Source organism: Dama dama, chromosome 5 (genome assembly GCF_033118175.1).
Source record: "Dama dama isolate Ldn47 chromosome 5, ASM3311817v1, whole genome shotgun sequence".
In the NCBI taxonomy this organism is placed as follows: domain Eukaryota; kingdom Metazoa; phylum Chordata; class Mammalia; order Artiodactyla; family Cervidae; genus Dama; species Dama dama.
In genome coordinates, this window is record NC_083685.1 from 492,147 (window position 1) to 510,211 (window position 18,065).

At 59.0% G+C, this 18,065-nt stretch overlaps 3 protein-coding genes across 4 annotated transcripts in view; 2 read left to right on the forward strand and 1 right to left on the reverse strand.

Moving 5' to 3' along the window:
• The first annotated feature begins 46 nt into the window (after nucleotides 1–46).
• Nucleotides 47–5,244, forward strand: C5H22orf39 (chromosome 5 C22orf39 homolog). Of its 2 annotated transcripts, none has more exons than XM_061141343.1 (3): nucleotides 47–452; nucleotides 557–724; nucleotides 4,654–5,244. In XM_061141343.1, exons 1-3 carry the CDS (start codon nucleotides 429–431, stop codon nucleotides 5,224–5,226), a joined length of 765 nt encoding a protein of 254 aa, XP_060997326.1. In that variant the 5' UTR covers nucleotides 47–428; the 3' UTR covers nucleotides 5,227–5,244. The 2 variants fall into 2 exon arrangements, with proteins under 2 accessions (XP_060997326.1, XP_060997327.1); XM_061141344.1 differs by having other exon boundaries at nucleotides 69–452; nucleotides 2,192–4,887.
• Nucleotides 5,240–7,777, reverse strand: MRPL40 (mitochondrial ribosomal protein L40). Its single transcript, XM_061141345.1, has 4 exons — nucleotides 7,708–7,777; nucleotides 7,518–7,601; nucleotides 6,335–6,493; nucleotides 5,240–5,674 (listed from the first exon to the last, which is right to left on the reverse strand). The coding sequence occupies exons 1-4, from the start codon at nucleotides 7,758–7,760 to the stop codon at nucleotides 5,350–5,352; spliced, it is 621 nt and encodes a 206-aa protein (XP_060997328.1). The 5' UTR covers nucleotides 7,761–7,777; the 3' UTR covers nucleotides 5,240–5,349.
• Nucleotides 7,778–8,563: 786 nt separating this feature from the next.
• LOC133056219 (protein HIRA) overlaps nucleotides 8,564–18,065 on the forward strand; it is a 46,231-nt gene continuing 36,729 nt past the window's right edge. Inside the window, exon 1 of the mRNA XM_061141337.1 lies at nucleotides 8,564–8,689. Within this exon, the coding sequence (XP_060997320.1) occupies nucleotides 8,653–8,689 (37 nt within the window). The 5' untranslated portion in view covers nucleotides 8,564–8,652. The remainder of the gene's footprint in view (nucleotides 8,690–18,065) is intronic.

Consider the following 18,065-nt stretch of genomic DNA (forward strand, 5'->3'; position numbering starts at 1 on the left):
AGCACAAGCCTCGCCCCTAACACCGCCTCCGGACGCCCACCCGCAGGGCCTGCCGTCTGCCCGGGCCGCACGGCCTCCGCGCCCCTGGCCAGCTGCTTGGTGCCCGCGCCCCTCCGCCCCGCTTCCTGCCTGGACGCCCTCGGGAGTCACCCTGCCCTCGAGGGGACACGGGTGGGGTAGCCGCAGCCGCAGGCTTGACCGCGCGGCAATGATGCCCAAGCGTGCTGATCGATCTCAGCGAGCTGAGCCTGAGGTGACGAAAAGAAAGCCGCGGGAAGGACTGCCCCGCCCACACCGGCCTCGGTCCCGCCCACCTCGGGGTTTCGGGCCCCCGCCCCCCGTCTGTTATTGGCTGCCAACCCGGATATCCCGTTCACTGGCGCGTCTCAAGGGACCGCCGCAGGAGGCTGGTCCAGCGGTTCCGGAACATGGCGGAAGGTGAAGGCTGGCGGGTAAGCCGGGTGGGCGCTGGGGTCCCGGGGAGCCGAGTCCGCCGGTCGGAGTCGGCGGGCGGGCACCTGGTCCCCCGCTCACGCCCCCGTGCCCGCCCCCGCAGCCGCCGCGCCCGTGCGAGGCCTACCGCGCCGAGTGGGAGCTCTGCCGCAGCGCCGGGCACTTCCTGCGCCACTACTACGTCCACGGCGAGCGGCCGGCGTGCGGGCAGTGGCGGCGCGACCTGGCCAGCTGCCGCGAGTGGGAGGAGCGCCGCAGCGCCGAAGCCCAGGTGAGGCCAAGTGCCCCGACCGGGCCCGCCGAGCCCTGGAAGGCCGGGAACCAGAGGCGCTGGGCGCAGGGGGCGGGCCTTCAACAGGGGCTTCGGGTCCAGCCCTCCGCGTGTGCTTTGATTTGTATCCTTCAAAGGTCAGTCTGGCAGTCAGGCTGGGAGAGGACGTGGTGCAGGCACGGAAACCAGTCTGGAGGGGCTCTTGGTCCATCCGTTCAGCAGACACTTACCGCTTGGACGCTTTTGGATGTACAGGAGCGGTTAGAACACAACCTCTGCCCTCCTGGCTCCTACATCCTAGTCTGGAATACAGTGGTGCCCTGGAGCTGATGGCGGGGGAAGGGTGGAGCGGAGCTGTGAGGGTGCAGCGCTCGTGGGGTGTGCCAACAGGACTGGCGAGTGTAGATGCCCAGTCCCTGAGCAGTGGGAGACAGTTGGTGGGTCTATATGGCAAGAAATCAATATCCTTTATACATAGCTTGTAAAGATAGCTCTTATATATCAGTAAGAGAAATGGATTTCACAATGGAGAAGTGGACAAAAGGGAGAGAGAAGGGATTCACACTGAAAGGACATCAAATGGCCTGATACACATTTAAAATGACAGTAAGTGGTTTCTGCCCAGCAAAACATCCACTGGGGTTTGGAGAGTCTGAGCACCTGGGCAGTGCTGGTGGAATGTGGGGTGTTTTGATTATCTAAATATCAAATGCATGCCTTTTGATCTCAGAGTTTTACTCCTGGAATTTTATCCTAGGGAGTTAATTGGGTGACAGTTCAAAGTTCAAAATGTCCTGAAAGTGACCTGATGTCCAGTAGTAGACATTTGACCAGATAACGAATATCTTCCCCATCGCAGAGTACTACACAGCCATTTAGTAACCTACCCACTTGTGGGAAGGTGCCCGCGGTATGTCACGTAATGAGGAAAGCAGGAGGTACATCTGTCAGGAGGCAGTTATTCCTTCTTTAGGGAAACAGGTGCAGCTCTGAGACACGGGCCTCGAGTGGAAGCTGTGACCTTCACCTCGGGGCTGGAGGTCTGTGGGGCTTTCACGTTTGCTTTGCGTTTCTGATCACTCTTAACACTCAGGCGGAGGAGGTAAAATTCTACATGTAGAGTGGCCAGCACAGCTCCTGGAAAACCCCAGGCCCCATCGGGATTGTGACCTGCTGCCCCGAGTTTACTGGCAGAGGTGACTTCTGCTGTCGGTCAGTCTGTGGCCTCTTCCCTGCCTCTGGCCAGTCTTTCAGGCTCACCTCTCCTCATGGCTAAGCCCCCAGCCTGTCTCAGCTGGTGAAGCTGATTAGGTCAACCGAAAACCTCAGACCCTGGGGCCCAGGAGAAGTGTGCACCTATATGATAGACGTTCACGGTAGCTTGAAGAGGAGTGATCTCGGTGTGTGCCGGGCTGCACATGTGGGCGGGTATGCGTGGGGCTGCCCGTGACCAGGTCTCCTTTGCAGCGGTCCCTGTGTGAGAGCGAGCGGGCCAGAGTTCGGGCTGCACAGAAGCACGGCCTGGTGTGGGTGCCCAGGCAGAGCCCCCCAGAAGACTGGCACCTCCCTCTGCCCGAGGACAAGGACGGGTGACCGGCCCAAACTCCAGAGGGCCCCTGGGAGCTTCTGCCTAGCGTGAGACATGGAGCCCTCGCCTCCAGCCTCACCTGCCCCGCCGTCACCCCCAGGCTTGGAGCTGGTCCACCCAGCACGTGGCATCCCCGCGGGCAGCCAGGCAGACCTGGGGACAGCGGCCCAGGAGAGGCTGTCCCGAGGGCTGGGCTCCTCAGACGAACCCTCCAGGGGCAGCTCTGACCCGTGGGGACACTCGGGGGGGGGGGGAATGAGGCAGCCCCACCTGACCCTGCTCTGGTGACCACCACGCACCTTGGCCACGGTGCCCTCCTGCCACGGCCACTCACCGCTCCTTCCCTTGGAATTTCCCCCAGTTGTTTTTAGAAAACGTGGATTATATTAAAAGACATTTCACAGGTTTGATTCCAAATGGAAACTGTAAATTGCATCCAGGGTTTATTGAAAGAGTTAGATGCAGGCAGTTAGAATTTTGTATTCTTACAATCTTGTAAATGCTTTAAAATTACATGTGTTTGAACCAAGGGGAACCCTCGTTCTTTGGAGGTCTCTTTCTTCTGCTGAAATGATGTAGTCTCTGGGGCCATGCGGCCGGCCTGCCGCCTGGTGCTATGGATCAGGCCTGCAGCGTCTTGGCTGCCCCCCGGGCCCTAGCCGGGGCCACAGGTGTGGCTCTGCATCATGGAACCCATTCTTGGGGACAGAATAACCCACCCCTTCAGAAAGACGTTCATTATAGGGTCCCCACCGTGTGCCCCAGGGGTCCTCTGTGACTGTGTACCTGTGAGCAGTGGGGGTGCGCGCACGGGACCCCCAGAGCAGAGGTGAGTATAAGAAAGGCGCAGGGTGCTCCCTCTGGCAACCAGGGCCTGTCAGCCGTGGCTGCAGCTCTGTCCATGGGCGTTTCTGTGCGATGAGAGGGAGGGACGGCTGGGCCCTCCCCGGGTCTGAAACCCCGATGGGGGGCTGTGTGCTGGGAACGGCGGCCACCCCCTGGTTCCCGGGATTCCTGCGGCGGGGCACTGGCGCCGTCAGGAACCCCACACCTGCTCGGATGCTGCTCGTGCCTCCAGTGCAGGGGAACGTGCCTGTGTCCATGCGTGTCCACGCCCTGGGACTGCAAGCCTGAAACGGACACGTGGCCTCCGTCCTGTTGAGTTCAGGGGACGGACATGAACGTTCAGGCGTCAGCTGTGAATAGACTGAATCGGGCAGCATCTTCCCAACCCTCGGGACAGAGCTCACGGTGACGAGCTGTTTGGGGGTGACTTGGTGCAGCACCCACCAAAGCCCACAAGGACGTGATCTCAGGGACGCTGGTGGCTCCGGGGCCAGGGTCGGAGCGCCATCCTGGGGAGCCTGTGATACGAGGACTTGCGGCGGGGCAGCGGGCGGGGAACCGGGACCCACTCGGGCAGCACCCTTGGCCTCTGGTGCAGGTGAGACTAGCCGTGCGTGAGACGTGACCCTACGGAGCTGTGCTCGGCACCTCCCTACCAATCTCCAAAGAGGTTGAAACAAAACAGCTTGGCCATGACCTACTGACTTGATTGTCCAACCTCTCCGAGGAAAGCTACAGGGTTGAAAAGCACCTGTGAGGGGTGCGGCGGTGGGGAAGGCTCTGAGTGTGGCCCTGTCTGAGGAGGAGGCTGGAGGCTTGCAAGGCTGAGAAGGAGCCACAGGCTGATGAGGCCGGGGTGGGTAGCCAGGGTCCTCTAGGCCAGTGCACAAGCTCAATGCTCACTCAGGTGAAACGTCCCCCGGTGTGCCTGCCCTGAGGTGGGCCTCTGCCTACACGGCCCCACGGCCCCTCGGCCCCTCGGCCCCTCGCTGCTGGGCTGCATCATGCCCCCCACCCAGTTCCTTTGGGGGAGGCCTACCCCCTGCTGCTCTGTGCGTGCTGAGCCACTTCAGTCGTGACCAACTCTTTGTGACCCCAAGGACTGCAGCCCGCCAGGCTCCTCTGTCTATGGGATTTCCCCAGGTAAGAGTGCTGGAGTGGGTTGCCATACTCTCCTCCAGGGGATCTTCCTGACCCAGGTATCAAAACTGCATCTCCTGTGGCTCCTGCATTGCAGGCCAGTTCTTTCCCGCTGAACAACCAGGGGAATCCCCAATCCCTGCTACTGAGCGTGACTGTATCTGGTCTTTAAAGGGGTGATTAAGCGGAAATAGGATCGCTTGAGTGAGTCACTCAGTCGTACCTGACTCTTTGCGACCCCATAGACCATACAGCCAATGGAATTCTCCAGGCCAGAATACTGGAGTGGGTAGCTGTTCCCTTCTCCAAAGGATCTTCCCAACCCAGGGATCGAACCAGGTCTCCTCCATTGCAGGCGGATTCTTTACCACCTGGGCCAGAGGGGAAGCCCAAGGTCGCGTGGACAGGCCCTAATGCAATGACCGGCATCCTTATGAGAAATCAGGGCACGGAACAACCACGCAGGAACACAAGACGATGGCCATCTGCATGCCGAGGAGAGCAGCCTTGGAAGGCACCAGCCCTGCCCACACCTGGACCTGGGACGTCCAGCCCCAGAACTGAGAGAAATAAATGTCCGCCGTCTCAGCCCCTTGGTCTGTGGTGTCTGTTCTGGTGCCAACCTTACTCACAACCACCCTGCCCCACACTGAGTGGCCTCAGCCAGGTTAGGTGTCAGCCATCCTGGAGGACACACCGCCTCACCAGTGGGTCCCTGTCCCTGACACTCTGCTTGGCACCCCAGCTTAAAGCCAGAGCTGGCCCTGCCTCCCCCTGGGGTGCATGTCCTTCACCTCCACTCCTGCGGTCACTGCCTCTTGCCTCTGCCCCTTCCTGGTCACTGGAGGGCAGCAGTCAGCGTGAGGGCCTTCCTCTCCCCAGGCCAGGCAAGCAACGGCAGCCCCCTCACCCCTGGCGGGTTAACTAACAAAACAGAGACACGGGGTTCAACACGTTTATTCACAGCAGGCCTGACCGGTCAACAGCAGACCGGAGCCCGGTGGGGTGGGCTCTGCCGGGCGGTGTGTCCTGAGGGCGGCCACCCACAGCCCTACCTCTTGAGCTCCACCTGTGTGTACACCTTGGTGACGTCCTGGTACCTGCCTTCCGGGGGCTGGTAGTTGGCGATGGGCGGCGTGTAGTCTGGCCCATGCCTCTCGAAAGGAAACAGGCTGGGGTCCCGCTTGGTGGCCTCGGCGTGGAGCTCCGGGGCCGTGAGCTCCAGCTCCTGCAGAGCTTCCCGCTGGGCCTCAAGCAGGGATGCGATGGCGGCCCTCTCCAGCTCATGCTCACGCTGCTTGAACAGCGACCACTTCTTCAGGAGCAGGGCTCTCCGCTCACTCTCCTCAAAGGGGAGCTCCACTGGCGGCCGCTGCCTGGGAACACGCAGAGCCAAGGGCGTGACCTGGAGGCACAGGCCTCGCCAACTGACTGCACGGGACCCGAGTGTCCCCGCTGGAGATGCGCGTGGAACACGGGGACAAACCAAGGGGCGGGACGGTGGATGTGGCAACAAGGGAACCCACGCCGGTCGCTTTACATGGAGACAGGAAACAGCGATGCCCGAGCAGGCCGTGGTGAAAGCCGGCTTTGGAGAAAAGTCAAATGGCGGCGTGAAAACAGACACCAATATCCCAGGGAGTCGACAGCCTGTTATCAGCCCTGCAGACCCCACACAGTGAGGTCCCCCTGACACAGCGTGGCACTGCTGTATAAACGGGCTCTGACGAGGCAGCGATCCCGGCCACCCCACTCCTGTGCGTCCCGCAGCAGGAGGCTGAAGGTTTCCTGCCATCGGAAGGGATGGGGGCTGTGGGCCACATTCGAACCCGCTCGACCCCTGCCCAGAGTTTCACGCCCACACTCGGCCGTTCAGGAGCAGCGCCCAGTGCTTCCTCCAGGAGGAGACTCGGCATGGGGCCAGGCCAGCCTGGGTCTATGACCCTGCCCATGATAGGTGTGAAGCTCCCGTGACACCACCTCCTGAAGGTAACAGAACTGTTTTGCCCCAAGACCTCAAACCCAGAGGCCCTCACCTCGCTTGATTCAAGAACTTGACCGGGGTGATAAAATCCTCAATGGGAATCAGCTCCTGGGTCGCCTTCTCCAGTCGCCGGATCCTCTTTTTCAAGCGCTCCTTCACCGCCTGGTCTTTCTTGGGGTCCACCTTCTTCTTCTTCCGCAGAGGCTCTGCTCTAAAGCACAAAGTGGACACTGAATGTCTTCCTCTGTGGTCTCGTGAGCGTGCAGAGACATGGCGCTAGGGGAAGTGCCCACACACTGGAACTGTGCTCTGCACTAGGGAAGAACCGTGTGCGCCAGCCTCCTGGGACAGCCTCCAGCAAGGGTCCTCAGAACTGGGCGGGCATGTTCAACCCAGGAAGGGGTGGAAAAATTCCATGGGGTGTCAGGGCATAAATTAAGGAGAAGTGCTCATTTCTAGTGCAAGGGTTCAGGTAGGCCTTGAGATAAACTGAAATATGTAAATACCAAACTGATTAATTACACGCTCATCCCTCATATTTTCTATGTAATTTTTAAGCTGAAGTACAGTTGTTTAACACTGTTGTGTTGATTTCTGCTGTACTGAAAAGTGATTCTTTTATGCATACATACATCTTTTTTCCCATTCTTTTCCATCACATTATCTGAGAATACTGAATCTAATTCCCTGTGCTATACAGTTAGACCTTGCTGTTTATCCATTAAAAACTTGCTACTCACATTTTAAATAGATGTGTGGTTTATAAACATGAGTAACACTAAAAGAGACAGTATAACAAAAATGACTAGGAAATTCCTGTTAATACCATTTGACATGTTAACAAATTTCCTCATCCTCCAGCACCAACAAGTCTGGCTTACCCTGACACATCACTGTGCCAATAAGTTACTATTAAGAACAATCGAATCCTCTGGCATCAAGACTGAGTCTCATCACGCCCGTACAAGATGCCCAGGGTCCCAGGTGGAAACAAGGACCCTCCGGCCTCCCCCCACCTCTCCAGGGAGTAAGAAACACAGACACTATCTGTGCTCTTTAAATCTTTTACATAAGAATCCCTTCAAAACGAATTAACTTTTCTTCAAACCATTCTGCATTTAATTTTGACCTGGTTAGACAGAAACCGAACGTCGCGCACCCTCGCTCTCCGGGCGCCCGGGCGCGACCCCCCACCCCCCCCGCCCCCGCCCAGGCCGGGCCGGCGGCCGGGTTACCTCATGGGCACGAGGCCCCAGAAGGACAGCAGGGAAGCCCGCCGCCGCGCGTCCCTCGTCTGCGTCGGCCGCGCCCCCAGGAGCCTGGAAGAGACCGGACGCGCGTCACCGTCCGCGTCCCCGTGAGGTCGCTCGGGACCCCGGTGACTGCCTCTCAACCCGCGCCCCCGCGCCCGCTCTCCGCCCTCACCCGCTCGCGGGGCGCAGCGCGCGCCAAGCCGCCGTCAGCGCCGCGGCCGCCATGCCCCCGGGTCGCCGGTTGCCGCTTCCGGGCGCGCGCCCCTCGGCCGTCCGACCCGCGCGGTGCGCCGCTCTCCGGTCCGGCCGCAGCGCAGCCTCGCGGCCCGGCGTTCCGGCTGCCGCCGCTGCGCCTGGCCCCGCCCCCAACGCGGCCCCGCCCCGCGGCCGGCGCCTCGCACCTCGCGCCGCTCCGGGGCCTCCTTCCCGCGGGCGCCGCCCACGGGCCGCCAGGCCTGCGCCCCGCGAGGGCTGTCCCCCGCGCGGTGAAGCCGGCGGCGCCCGGGAGGCCGAGAGCCCTCGCGCCTCAGGCGAGCCGGGCGTGCGGTAAACGCCGCGGCTCATCCGCCGGCGTCGGGTCCGGGCCTCGGCGCCGCACGTGGCCCTCGCGCGCGGGTGCTCAGTGAGAGCACGCCGGGGGCGGCGGGAGCCCGCCAGTTAGCCGGCCGGGCACCGCCGGGGCAACGGCCGCCCCCCGCCCCAGGTGCCGCCCGCCCGCGCGCGCGCCCCCCGCCGGCCAACCCTAGTCCCCGCCGCCCGGGGCGGACCCGAAGCGGCGCCGCCCGCCCTGCCGGCCCCGGAGCCGTGCGGCCCGAGCACGCGGGGAGCGGTTTCCCGCCGGGGCCGTTTGGCAGGTGCGCGCCGTGACTTCCGGCGTTGCCCGGGAGCCGCCGGAGGAGGAGCGGCGCGGGGGATGCGGCTGTGGCGGCGGCGGCGGCGGCCGAGCGCTGGGGGCGGCTGTGGCGGCGGCGGCGGGGGGCGCGGGCAGGCGATGGCGCGGCGGCGCTGAGGGCACGGGGCGGGCGGCGGCCGGAGGGCGGGCGGCGGCGGCGGCTCCATGGCCCGGGCGCGCTGAGGGACGCGGCTCTCGCCTCAGCCCGGCGGCGGCGGCCAAACAATGAAGCTCCTGAAGCCGACCTGGGTCAACCACAATGGTGAGTGCGCGCGGGGGCCGCGGGGGCCGCGAGCCCCGGGGCGGGCCGGGGTCTGGGGCGCGGGGAAGCCGCGGGCCGGTCTTGCCGCCTCACCCCGGCGCGGGGCGCCCGGGTCGCGGGGCCGGCGGGCGCGGACTCCGTCCTCACTCTGGGGCACCGGGCGCCGCACGTGCTCGCGCCCCCGCACGTGCGCGGAGCCCTCGGTCGCAGCCCAGCGGCGGAGGCGACCCCGGGCGGAGGTCGGCCCGGGCCAGCGTGTGACGGCTGGGCGCGGTGGCCCTTCGCTGGCGGCGTGTAGACCTGGAAGGGGCACGTCCTGCTGTACCCGACGCTGGATCCGCTGACTGTGTCTCCGAGTGGAGCCCCGTGACTCCGGGCTGAGGCCCCCTAGCTCGCGGGACCTCGTTCTCACCGAGTTAGAACGTCAGGGCTCCTCGGGTGGGGCCCGCGGGGCGCAGGTGTGTGCTCGGAGAGCGCCCGCCGGGGCCCCACGGCACATCCGGAGCGGACTGGTCAGTGCCCTGGGTGAGAAGAGACTGGTGCAGAGACGCGTGCGGCGACCGGCAGGGCTGGCCTAGTTTTACCTGGAGCGCACACCTGCTGCAAGACTTGGCCTTGGCTCCCTGGGGACGGGAGCGGAGCCAGCCGCCACCCTCCACGGGCAGTGCGGGGGGTGCCTACTCTCCAGCCCAGGGTCCCTCCCGCCGCCGCCGCCGGCTGTCTGACTGCTGATAGATAGGCAGTCACCCTGATTCTGTCCTGTTCCTCATTTCTACTCAGCCGGGCGCCTAGAGGGAGCTGCAGTGTTCTTTTTAGAGCTTGTCGGGTAGGTACTTTCACCTTCTCTAAGCCAGTAGCTTTTTAGTTCTGAACTTGGATCTCAGGATGCTTTCTTCTGTGGCATCTGAACTGAACACCAGTCTGTTCTTTGGCTTGGAAGTGCTCTCCCTTTCCATTTTTCTTGCAGGGTATCACGTCTCTTGTCATTACCCAGGGTCCGGGTGAGGTCCCCCTTTGCTCCTGAGTTACTCCCCTAGACCTTCTCCGGCCCCAGGGTGGGCGCCTGTGTGTCCCCAGCGCGGGGACTGCCTGGCTGCTCCGCATCCCCTGCCACACTCAGCTGTGCCTTCTGTGCAGAGGGTGTGATGATGCTGGCTGAGCAGGTGAGAGCGGAGGGGGCCCGTAGCTGACGAACTCGGCTGACGGTGCGTGGAAGCAAAAGCGGTGAACTCTGGTTTCATTTTTCCTGCCTTTCTCTCCAAGCGCATTTCCTGAGGTGTAGGGTGAGGTCTCCCCCAGCAGAAGTGGGCAGATGTTCAGTAATTATAAATCGTGCATGTGAGTCAGGAAAGGAAAAGTTAGTTGCTGTGCAAGTGAAGCCTGAAAGAATTTTCACTTTGACACACTGCTCGGTCAGGTTGTGTGTGTGTGGTACACCCTCCTCCTGTCTTCCTCCCGCTGTATAATTTCTCCCCTCGTGATGAACTCCTTTGTAGGACATGAGTTTTCGCTGCATAAGCACAAGCAGGTCGGGATGCTTAAGCGATCATTTAGGCGCAGATGGGAAAGAGTCTGAGCTGGGTGGGGTGGGCCGGACTGTGGGCCGGGGCTCCTTCCTGTGGCCTCTCCACCGGCCTTGAGGACAGGGAGCCTCACGGTGTCTGCCCTGCCTGCTTTGTGGTGCGATTGGGGTGTTTGCTTGGGGAGGAAGACAGAGGGCTCCCCAGAGTCTGGAGTGCATTAGAAACCTAGGAGATAATGATTAAAGAAATTGAGACTCTTTTAGACCTGTTCTTTGTCAAATCTCCTTTCTTTTAAAGTCTCCTGAAATCAGTCCAAGTCTCATGGAGCGTTCAGACGGACCGTTGTTGGTAAATGACGGCTCTTCTGAAGCGCAGGCTGACTGATGGTCTGGACCACACCTGTGATGTCCTGTAAAGACTGATGAATGGCGGGAGCTGCTCGGAACCCCAGTGGTGGGTGGTGGCCAGCAAAGCCACCCTTACTTTAGTTTAACAAACCAAAGAGATCGAGGTGCTTTGGAGAGTACGTCACTGTGCTTTCTGGTTTCCTGACTCTGCACTCCATTTCCTCACTGATTAGGTAGTTTGAACATACTTTTTCTGGGGTCTCAGAGCCCAAAGAGGGAAGGAGCAGAGAGCCCTGCATTTTCCGTGGGGGCAGGATCCTTTGGATGGGGTGAGCGGGCAAGTGTCTGTTGAGGGCAGGTGTGCTCTCCCGTCTTCTTTTCCGGGCTGACGCGTGCTGAGGCCTTGCCTCTAGGGGAGGGTTTCTCCATCTCAGCGCTGCTGACGCCTTGGGGCGCGTGACTGCATGGAGACCAGCCCGTGTGTTGTACGGTGTTAGTGGCAGCCCTGGCTTCTGCCCTCCGATGCCAGTAACACCTTCACACAGCGACACACAGACATCATCCAGTTGTGACGATAGCACTGGTCTCCAGACATAGCCGGTGCTCCCTGTTGGCCAGGACAGAACCCCCAGTCAAGAACCACTGTGCTGAGGAGGTGAGCTAAATCTTAAAGTCATGTCACAGAAATGAGCTTTGAACATGGGGTCAGATCGGGTTCAAGACATCATCGTTTATTAACTGAATTCTTGGGCTTTTGACTCCACCTTCTGGACCTTGGTGAGATCCATCCCTGCCGTTTGATCCTGTGCCCAGACTTGGAAGGCTGTCTTCAGCTAAGGCGTGTTACAGGAGCTCGTGAGGTTTGTCGTGTATGTAGAGGTTACATACAAGAGACTTTTCACACACGTGCGTGCACGTGGTTCATTCTATGTTCTTGGGAGACAGTATTCCTTTGTTGCTCAGTTATGTCCGACTCTCTGTGACCGCATGGACTACAGCATGCCAGGCTTCCCTGTCCTTCACCATCTCCCAGAGCTTGCCCAAACTCACGAACATTGAGTTGTGATGCCATCCAACCTTCTCGTCCTCTGTCGTCCCCTTGTCCTCCTGCCTTCAGTCTTTCCCAGCATCAGGGTCTTTTCCAGTCAGTTGGCTCTTAGCATCTGGTGGCTGAAGTATTTTATTCTAGGCCTGGCCAAGATAAGGTTTGCCTTTAATTAGGTTATCACTGTATGTTGGTTCGAAAGTGAGGGTCGTTACATTTTGATTGTGGGAAATGTAGTCTGTGTGTTGAGAAAACCTCACTGGAGATTCATGGTTCTTCCTCTCCCTGAGCCCCTGTCCTCTTGTGGAGTTCGTGCACAGCTCTTGAGTGAAGCCCATTCCAACCAGAAGGGCCAGGACTGAAAGAACCGCATCCTGCTTTGGTTTCTGGCTTATGCTTTGATGGCAGTGTTATAAAAAGGTGTCTGGCAAATTTTCAACAACGGGGTAGTTTGTCAGTCGTCCTGTTGCTTTGTGGTGTGTGTTTTTCTCCTGTCTGCGACCCCTTCTCATCCCACAAAGGATTTAAGGCCTTTTACCGCCATTTAAGAATGTCAGCTTGAAGGGGAGACACAGGGAAGGGAGATGGTACCACAGCTGCCTGGTCGTTCCGTAACCTGTGCCATTGGCCCAGATCAGACTAGTCCAACAGGCTGGTGTCTGGGGACGTTCTGGGTTTCCACCGCTGGCGGGGATGGAGCTCCAGGAGCTGGTGGGTAGGGGTGCGCTGTGGCCTCGCCAGCGTCACCCCGCAGCAGTCAGCTGGCCGACGCCCGTGCTTGGGGGTCACTCTGGGTCAGCGTGTCTCTCGGTGGCTGCTGTTGGGGACTTGTTCACCCATCCCACTCAATTGTGAGCTGCTTGAGGACAAGGGGTTTGCGTTTTATTTTGGAGTCAGGTGGTCCTCCTCTTGAGTCTCTGCTGCTTGCCAGACGTGTGTTCCAGAAGGCTCTTGACATTTCTTACGTGGTCTGTTAAGTGAAGCAAGTAACACCTGCCTCACCTGCCCCCAGCTCCCCTGTGAAGGCTCAGGAAGTGTGTGCTCTTCACACACTCACACTAGCTCACGCCTGGAGACAGTAGGTGGATCTTGAAAAGTAACCAGAGTACGCCTGAAGAGGGCTCAGAAGCAGCTAGGTGGGATTTTGCTTTGCACTGTACACTTGGGGTTTATGTCCTCAACACTGAACCCTCCTGCAGAGAAGTCCTGTGGGATCAGAGGTGAATGTGTGCCAGGCAAGCACATGTGTGGGGAACAGACCGCTGTCCAGAGTGCAAGGCGGACAGCCTCCCGGGAGGAGGCGGGGTTGGGGTACGCATGCCGTAGGCCTCAGTCTGGCCCTTGGGAGGACGGGGGCGCGGAGGACGTGCTGCTGCTGGGGAGTGTCTGGAGTGAAGGCCCCGGGGAGGGCTCGAGCAGGCGAGCGTGTCCGCGTGGGGACTGTGCGGGCCTCAGCAGCTGGGCTGTGGGCTGAAGCCCGGGGCACCTCCCTGGAAGAGTGGGCTCCTCCTGGGGCATTGGGGGGTGCCTGGGCCTTCCTGGGGAGGCTGAGTGTTACAGGAAGGCAGTTTCCTAGGCCTGGGTGCGAGACGCAGTGAAGGCAGGAGGTTGGGGTGGAGGTGAGCCAGGTAGAGGCAGGTGACTAAATTTGAGACGCTCAGTGGATTACGTTAACATGCTGAGAAGAGTAGGGATGGAGGTCAGGAAGTAAGGTGTTTTCAGATACTTCTTTTAACTTAAAGAGTGCTTAGAAAGCTGCTTTCGCCTTATGAGTAGAATTGCAGTCATATAGCCAGGAGGGGCCTGCAGCCTTGGCGCCTGTCTCAGGGCCTGTCTGCCTCGACCCCTCCTCTTCCCCAGAGGTGTGAGGTGCCTCTAGTTCTTCAGGGGTCTGCCCGTGGACTGTCGGGCTGTGCGGCTCCTGAAACCTGGGTCTGGATGAGCCCTGGGGATAAGCATTTGTGTGAGCACATGTTACCGTCCTGCTGAGGTGAGCAGCGCGCCTGGAGACGGAGTGGGCGTTGGGCCTGGCGCAGACTCCGGCCGCCCACCTGCCCTCCGAGGTCTGCCGCGTGCCTACCTCTCCTGCAGGAGCAGGACACAGCGCCGCCCTGTCAGGCAGCAGGCGGTGCCATTCCCGCCAGGAGGAGTTGGGGGGGTGGTCTGCTCAGGGCTCATGGGCACCTCGTGTGAGAAGAGGGGCCAGAAGGCCTGGCCGCCTCCTGCGGGCTGAGGGCCTGGGGCTATGTCTGCGGGGCCTCAGACTTGTCCCCCGCTGGGCAAGGCGCTTAGGCCTCTGCACTCCCCCCAGGCTGCCAGCAATCCACCCCTAGGTGGGAAGGTGGCCCTCTGCGGGCGGAGCGTTCCAGCGGAGGGCAGGCGTTCTGGCGGAGGGCAGCCAGAGTGCGCCTGCGGGGCAGGCCTGGGGAGGGGCACGGCCGGCTTCCCTTGGGTGCAGGAGTCGCCTGGCGCGGCCTCGTGACTCAGCCGGGCTGCAGGCCTAGGCCAGGTGTGGGAGCTGAGGGACCTGGGCAGAGGCTGTGACCATGAGCCGTGCAGGAGGCAGCCAGGGTGGCGCCGGTGCATTGAGCGTGCACGTGGGTGTGGGTGTGGACGTGTGTGTGGGTGTGGCATTCATACACACACACACACACACACACACACATATGCTGGTTCTGAAGTGTAAGTTACGTAGTGAACTGCACAGACACCAAGCTTCCCACATGGTGAGTTTTGTCAAGCAAGCAGGCTCTGTAATCTGTTCACCACTGGAGATGCGGGATGTTTTAACCTCCCCAGAGAGCCGCCAGGTGAAATATGGGGTGTGAGTTGGGTGTGAACGTGACCCCCAGGGTCAGGGAGGCTGTGGAGGAGCAGCCGGGGCGCCTTGTCAAAGCGCCGGCTCTGCCTGGAGCTGCCATTGCAGAGCAGGAGGGGTGGCTTCTGAGTCTGGCCGCGTCCACCACCAAGTTGGGCTGCACGGGGCTGTTGATGGGGTGTGGTCTGGAGAACAGAGCGCTTGGTGATTTTGCACTTGTCTGAAAAATGTGAAATAGTTTTTCTCAGAAAAGTAAAACCCGTTTTCTTTAGGAAGTTAGAAAATGCAAAAACGAGAGCACATTGTTAAAACTTTTGAACGTGGTCTTTCAGACCATTTGGAAAAGATAACTGGGTGACTTGGTGCTTTTAAATACACGCACAGCTTTGGGACCTCCCCGAGGGTCCAGTGGTTAAGACTCCATGCTCCCAGTGCGGGGCCCGGGGCTCAGCGCTTGTTGGGGAACTAGACCCCTCGTGCTGAGTAGGACGGCCGAAAGAAGGAAAAACACACAGGCTTTATTTAGTGCATAGACTACATCATAAAGGTGCCTGAACCGTTTAAGACCTTAGCCACAGGCCAGCCTCACAGCAAACCCAGTGTTTACATTGTAGCCTCCCTTCAGACAGCTAAAGTGTCACCAGGCATTTTCACTTAAGTAATATTGTAGGGGTTTTGTTCTTTTTTGAAATTGACCCAAAACATTGATTTGTTTCAGGTGTACAACATAATGGTTCGAAATTTGTACATATTGCAAAAATGATCATCGCAATAAGTATAGTTAACATCTGTCACCTCACGTAGTTACAGGATTACTTTTTCTTGATGAGAACTTCCAAGATTTACTCTCAGCAGCTTTTACATACATAATACCGTATTATTAACTATAGTGTGATTTTTTTTTTTTTTTTTTTTAGGTTGTTAAATGGATTTTCCAGTCTATGGGAATATTGTACTTGGGTGCTCTTATCTTTCTAATGGATCTGGGTAGAAGGGATGATGCCTTAGAAATTCATAGGAAAAGGGACAACGGTCTGTAAACAATACACCTGCACTGTCTTCACCTCTGGTTCATGGCACGAAAAAGCCAAAACCAAAACCAGCCCAGCAACGGTTGCATGATGTGATTCTCCAGCTTCCTTCGTGTGCGCTGTTTTGAACGTCTCGGGCAGCTGACACCTAAGGTGTCCGGCGGCGGTGCTGACTTAGGACCCAGAGGTTGTTGTTGAAGTACTGGAGGTCCCAGAGGCCCCTCGGCTGTGCAGCCAGGCTCTGCTCCCCGGCGGGGGCGCCGCATGAGTCCCTCTCAGCCAGGAGGACCTGCTGTCCCGGCAGGTGTGTCAGAACTCAGGGCCTCTGCCCAGCCTTTCGCGACTGCTGGTGTTTGGGGGGCCTGCTGTGCACTGCGGGGCCTGGGGAGACCCTGAGGAGGCAGACGAGGGACCCAGCCCTCGCAGTCCACATCCTGCTGGGCAGAGTCCACACCCATTCCTGGAAAAGCAGACTGGTGCTGGGGGTGGGGGAAGCCCGTGAGGGGAGAGCTGGTGGGCGCGAGAGTGAGGCGCTGGGCCCTGTGGGCCCGGTGGCCTGGTGGGCGGGCAGCCGGGCCTCTGCAGAGAGAGTGCAGGCTGTGGGATGGACGTGCACACTTGTCGCCTGCACGGGAAGCGTGTCCGCATACTGAAAGCAGCCACGGGTGTTTGACACTCGTTTTTATCTCACAGATGGGCACCTGGTTTTAGAAAACAGGCTGTGAGGGTCTGTGTACATGTCTCTTGCTTACTGAGGTTCCGCCTGGGTGGGTTCACCTGCGTGTCCACAGCGGGAACGGCCGCGTGGTTCCAGCACCTGCACAAGCGCGTCCAGCTCCCTCCCCCGCCCACCCGGTTGTGTGCATCCTCACGTGGTCTGGTTCGGTGTTGGTTAGTGTTTGTTCAAGTGGTGAGAAAATGAACGTAAACTTCATCGTGTTAACCATCTTCTACATGTGTTATTTAGTCATGTCCTGTGTGTTCACGTTGTGGGGCAGCCAATCCCCACGCCTTTTCATCTTGCAAAACTGAAGCTGCCCCATCCCTTGGCACCGCCATCCTGCTTTGTCTCTCTCTGAATTTGACGCCTCTCGGACCTTTATACAAGTGGAATCGAACAGTATCTGTGCTTTTGTGACTGGCTGATGTGAATTAACAGAATGTCTTCGCGGTTCTTCCATGTCGTGCATGTGTCAGGATTTCCTTGTTTTTTATTGCTGAGTGATGCTCCACTCTGCAGATGTACCGCGTTTCCTCCTCCGTCATCCGCTGCTGGGCCCTGGGGCTGCATCCTCCTCTTGGCTCTTGTGGATGAAGCTGCTGTGAACATGGGGTACAAATACCTCCTCCAGACCCTGCTTTCAGTTCTTTGGGGCATAAACCTAGAAGTGGAATTGCTGGATCCCAGGTAGTTCTGGGCTTCCCTTGTGACTCAGATGGTAAAGAATCTGCCTGCAGTGCGGGAGACCTGGGTTCGATGCCTGGGTCAGGAAGATCCCCTGGAGGAGGGCTTGGCAACCTGCTCCAGTATTGCCTGAGAATCCTCATGGACAGAGGAGCCTGGCGGGCTGCAGTCCATGGGGTCACAAAGAGTCGGACACGACTGAGCGACTACGCACAGCCCAGCGCGGGTAACTCCGTTTGTACTCTGCTGAGAGCTGCCATGGGGGCTGCACCAGTTTTCGTTCCCACCAACCCATGGGGTTTGTTTCTCCACCTCCTCCCCACCAGCCCTGGTCTTTACTTTTCTTTCTTTTCTTTTTACGGTGGCTGTCCTTGGAGAATATCTGTTTGAGTTCTTTGCCCATTTTTTAGCGGCTTCTGTGATCTCATTTGCTGATGTTTGTCTGTTTTGGGCTGGGATTTCAGGCCTCAGCTGCTACACTCCGGATCTTTGTTGCAGTGTGAGGGCTTAGTTGCCCTGCCCTGTGGCACGTGGGATCTTAGTTCCTGGACCAGGGATCGAACCCACGTCCCCTGCATTGCAAGGTGGATTCTTACTGGACCACCAGGGAGGTTCCCCTCGGCCCATTTTGAATCAAGTTTTGGAGGGTTTTTTGATCATTAAGTTTTAGGAATTCTCGGTATGTTCTGGACATCTGGCGTTACCAGTATTTTCTCACATTCTGCGGTTCCCTTTTTACTCTGTTGATAGTATCCTTTGATGGGTGAAAGTTTTCAAGAAATCCAGGTTGTCCATTTTTTCTTTTAATGCCCATGCCTTTGCTGTCATATCTTAACAAATTGTTGCCCAATCCAGTGTCATGAAGCTTTTTCCCCTCTCTGTTTTCTTCTAAGAGTTTTCATAATGTTATGTTCAACATCTGGGCCTTTGATCCATCTCAGGTTGGTTTTTGTAGGTGGTGTTAGGTGGAGGTCAGGACTGGGGGCCTCCTGAGGCCTGGGAGGAGGGTTCTGTCTGAGCGCCCCTGTCAGAACCAGCTTGGTAGCTGACTCTCTTCCTGCCCAGTGGGGAGCTGAGTGCTGCGGCCCTTGGATCTGCACCCCCAGACAGGGCACGGGAGCGGGGTGCTCTGGGGGGCTAGGGTCAGGGCCATCTGGGAGCAGAGCCTGAGGGTGGGCTGCCGGTTGCAGCGGCTCCTGGAGTGTCG

Bases quoted from the DNA above. Each gene is read 5' to 3' on its own strand.
- C5H22orf39 (XM_061141343.1), top strand. From the start codon at position 429: ATGGCGGAAGGTGAAGGCTGGCGG. The intron at 453-556 runs GTAAGCCGGGTG...CCGCCCCCGCAG, and splicing joins CGGAAGGTGAAGGCTGGCGG to CCGCCGCGCCCGTGCGAGGC. The intron at 725-4,653 runs GTGAGGCCAAGT...CCTCCATTGCAG, and splicing joins GCCGCAGCGCCGAAGCCCAG to GCGGATTCTTTACCACCTGG.
- MRPL40 (XM_061141345.1), bottom strand. From the start codon at position 7,760: ATGGCGGCCGCGGCGCTGACGGCGGCTTGGCGCGCGCTGCGCCCCGCG. The intron at 6,494-7,517 runs GTAACCCGGCCG...TTTGTGCTTTAG, and splicing joins TGGGGCCTCGTGCCCATGAG to AGCAGAGCCTCTGCGGAAGA. The intron at 5,675-6,334 runs GTGAGGGCCTCT...GCGTGTTCCCAG, and splicing joins AAGTTCTTGAATCAAGCGAG to GCAGCGGCCGCCAGTGGAGC.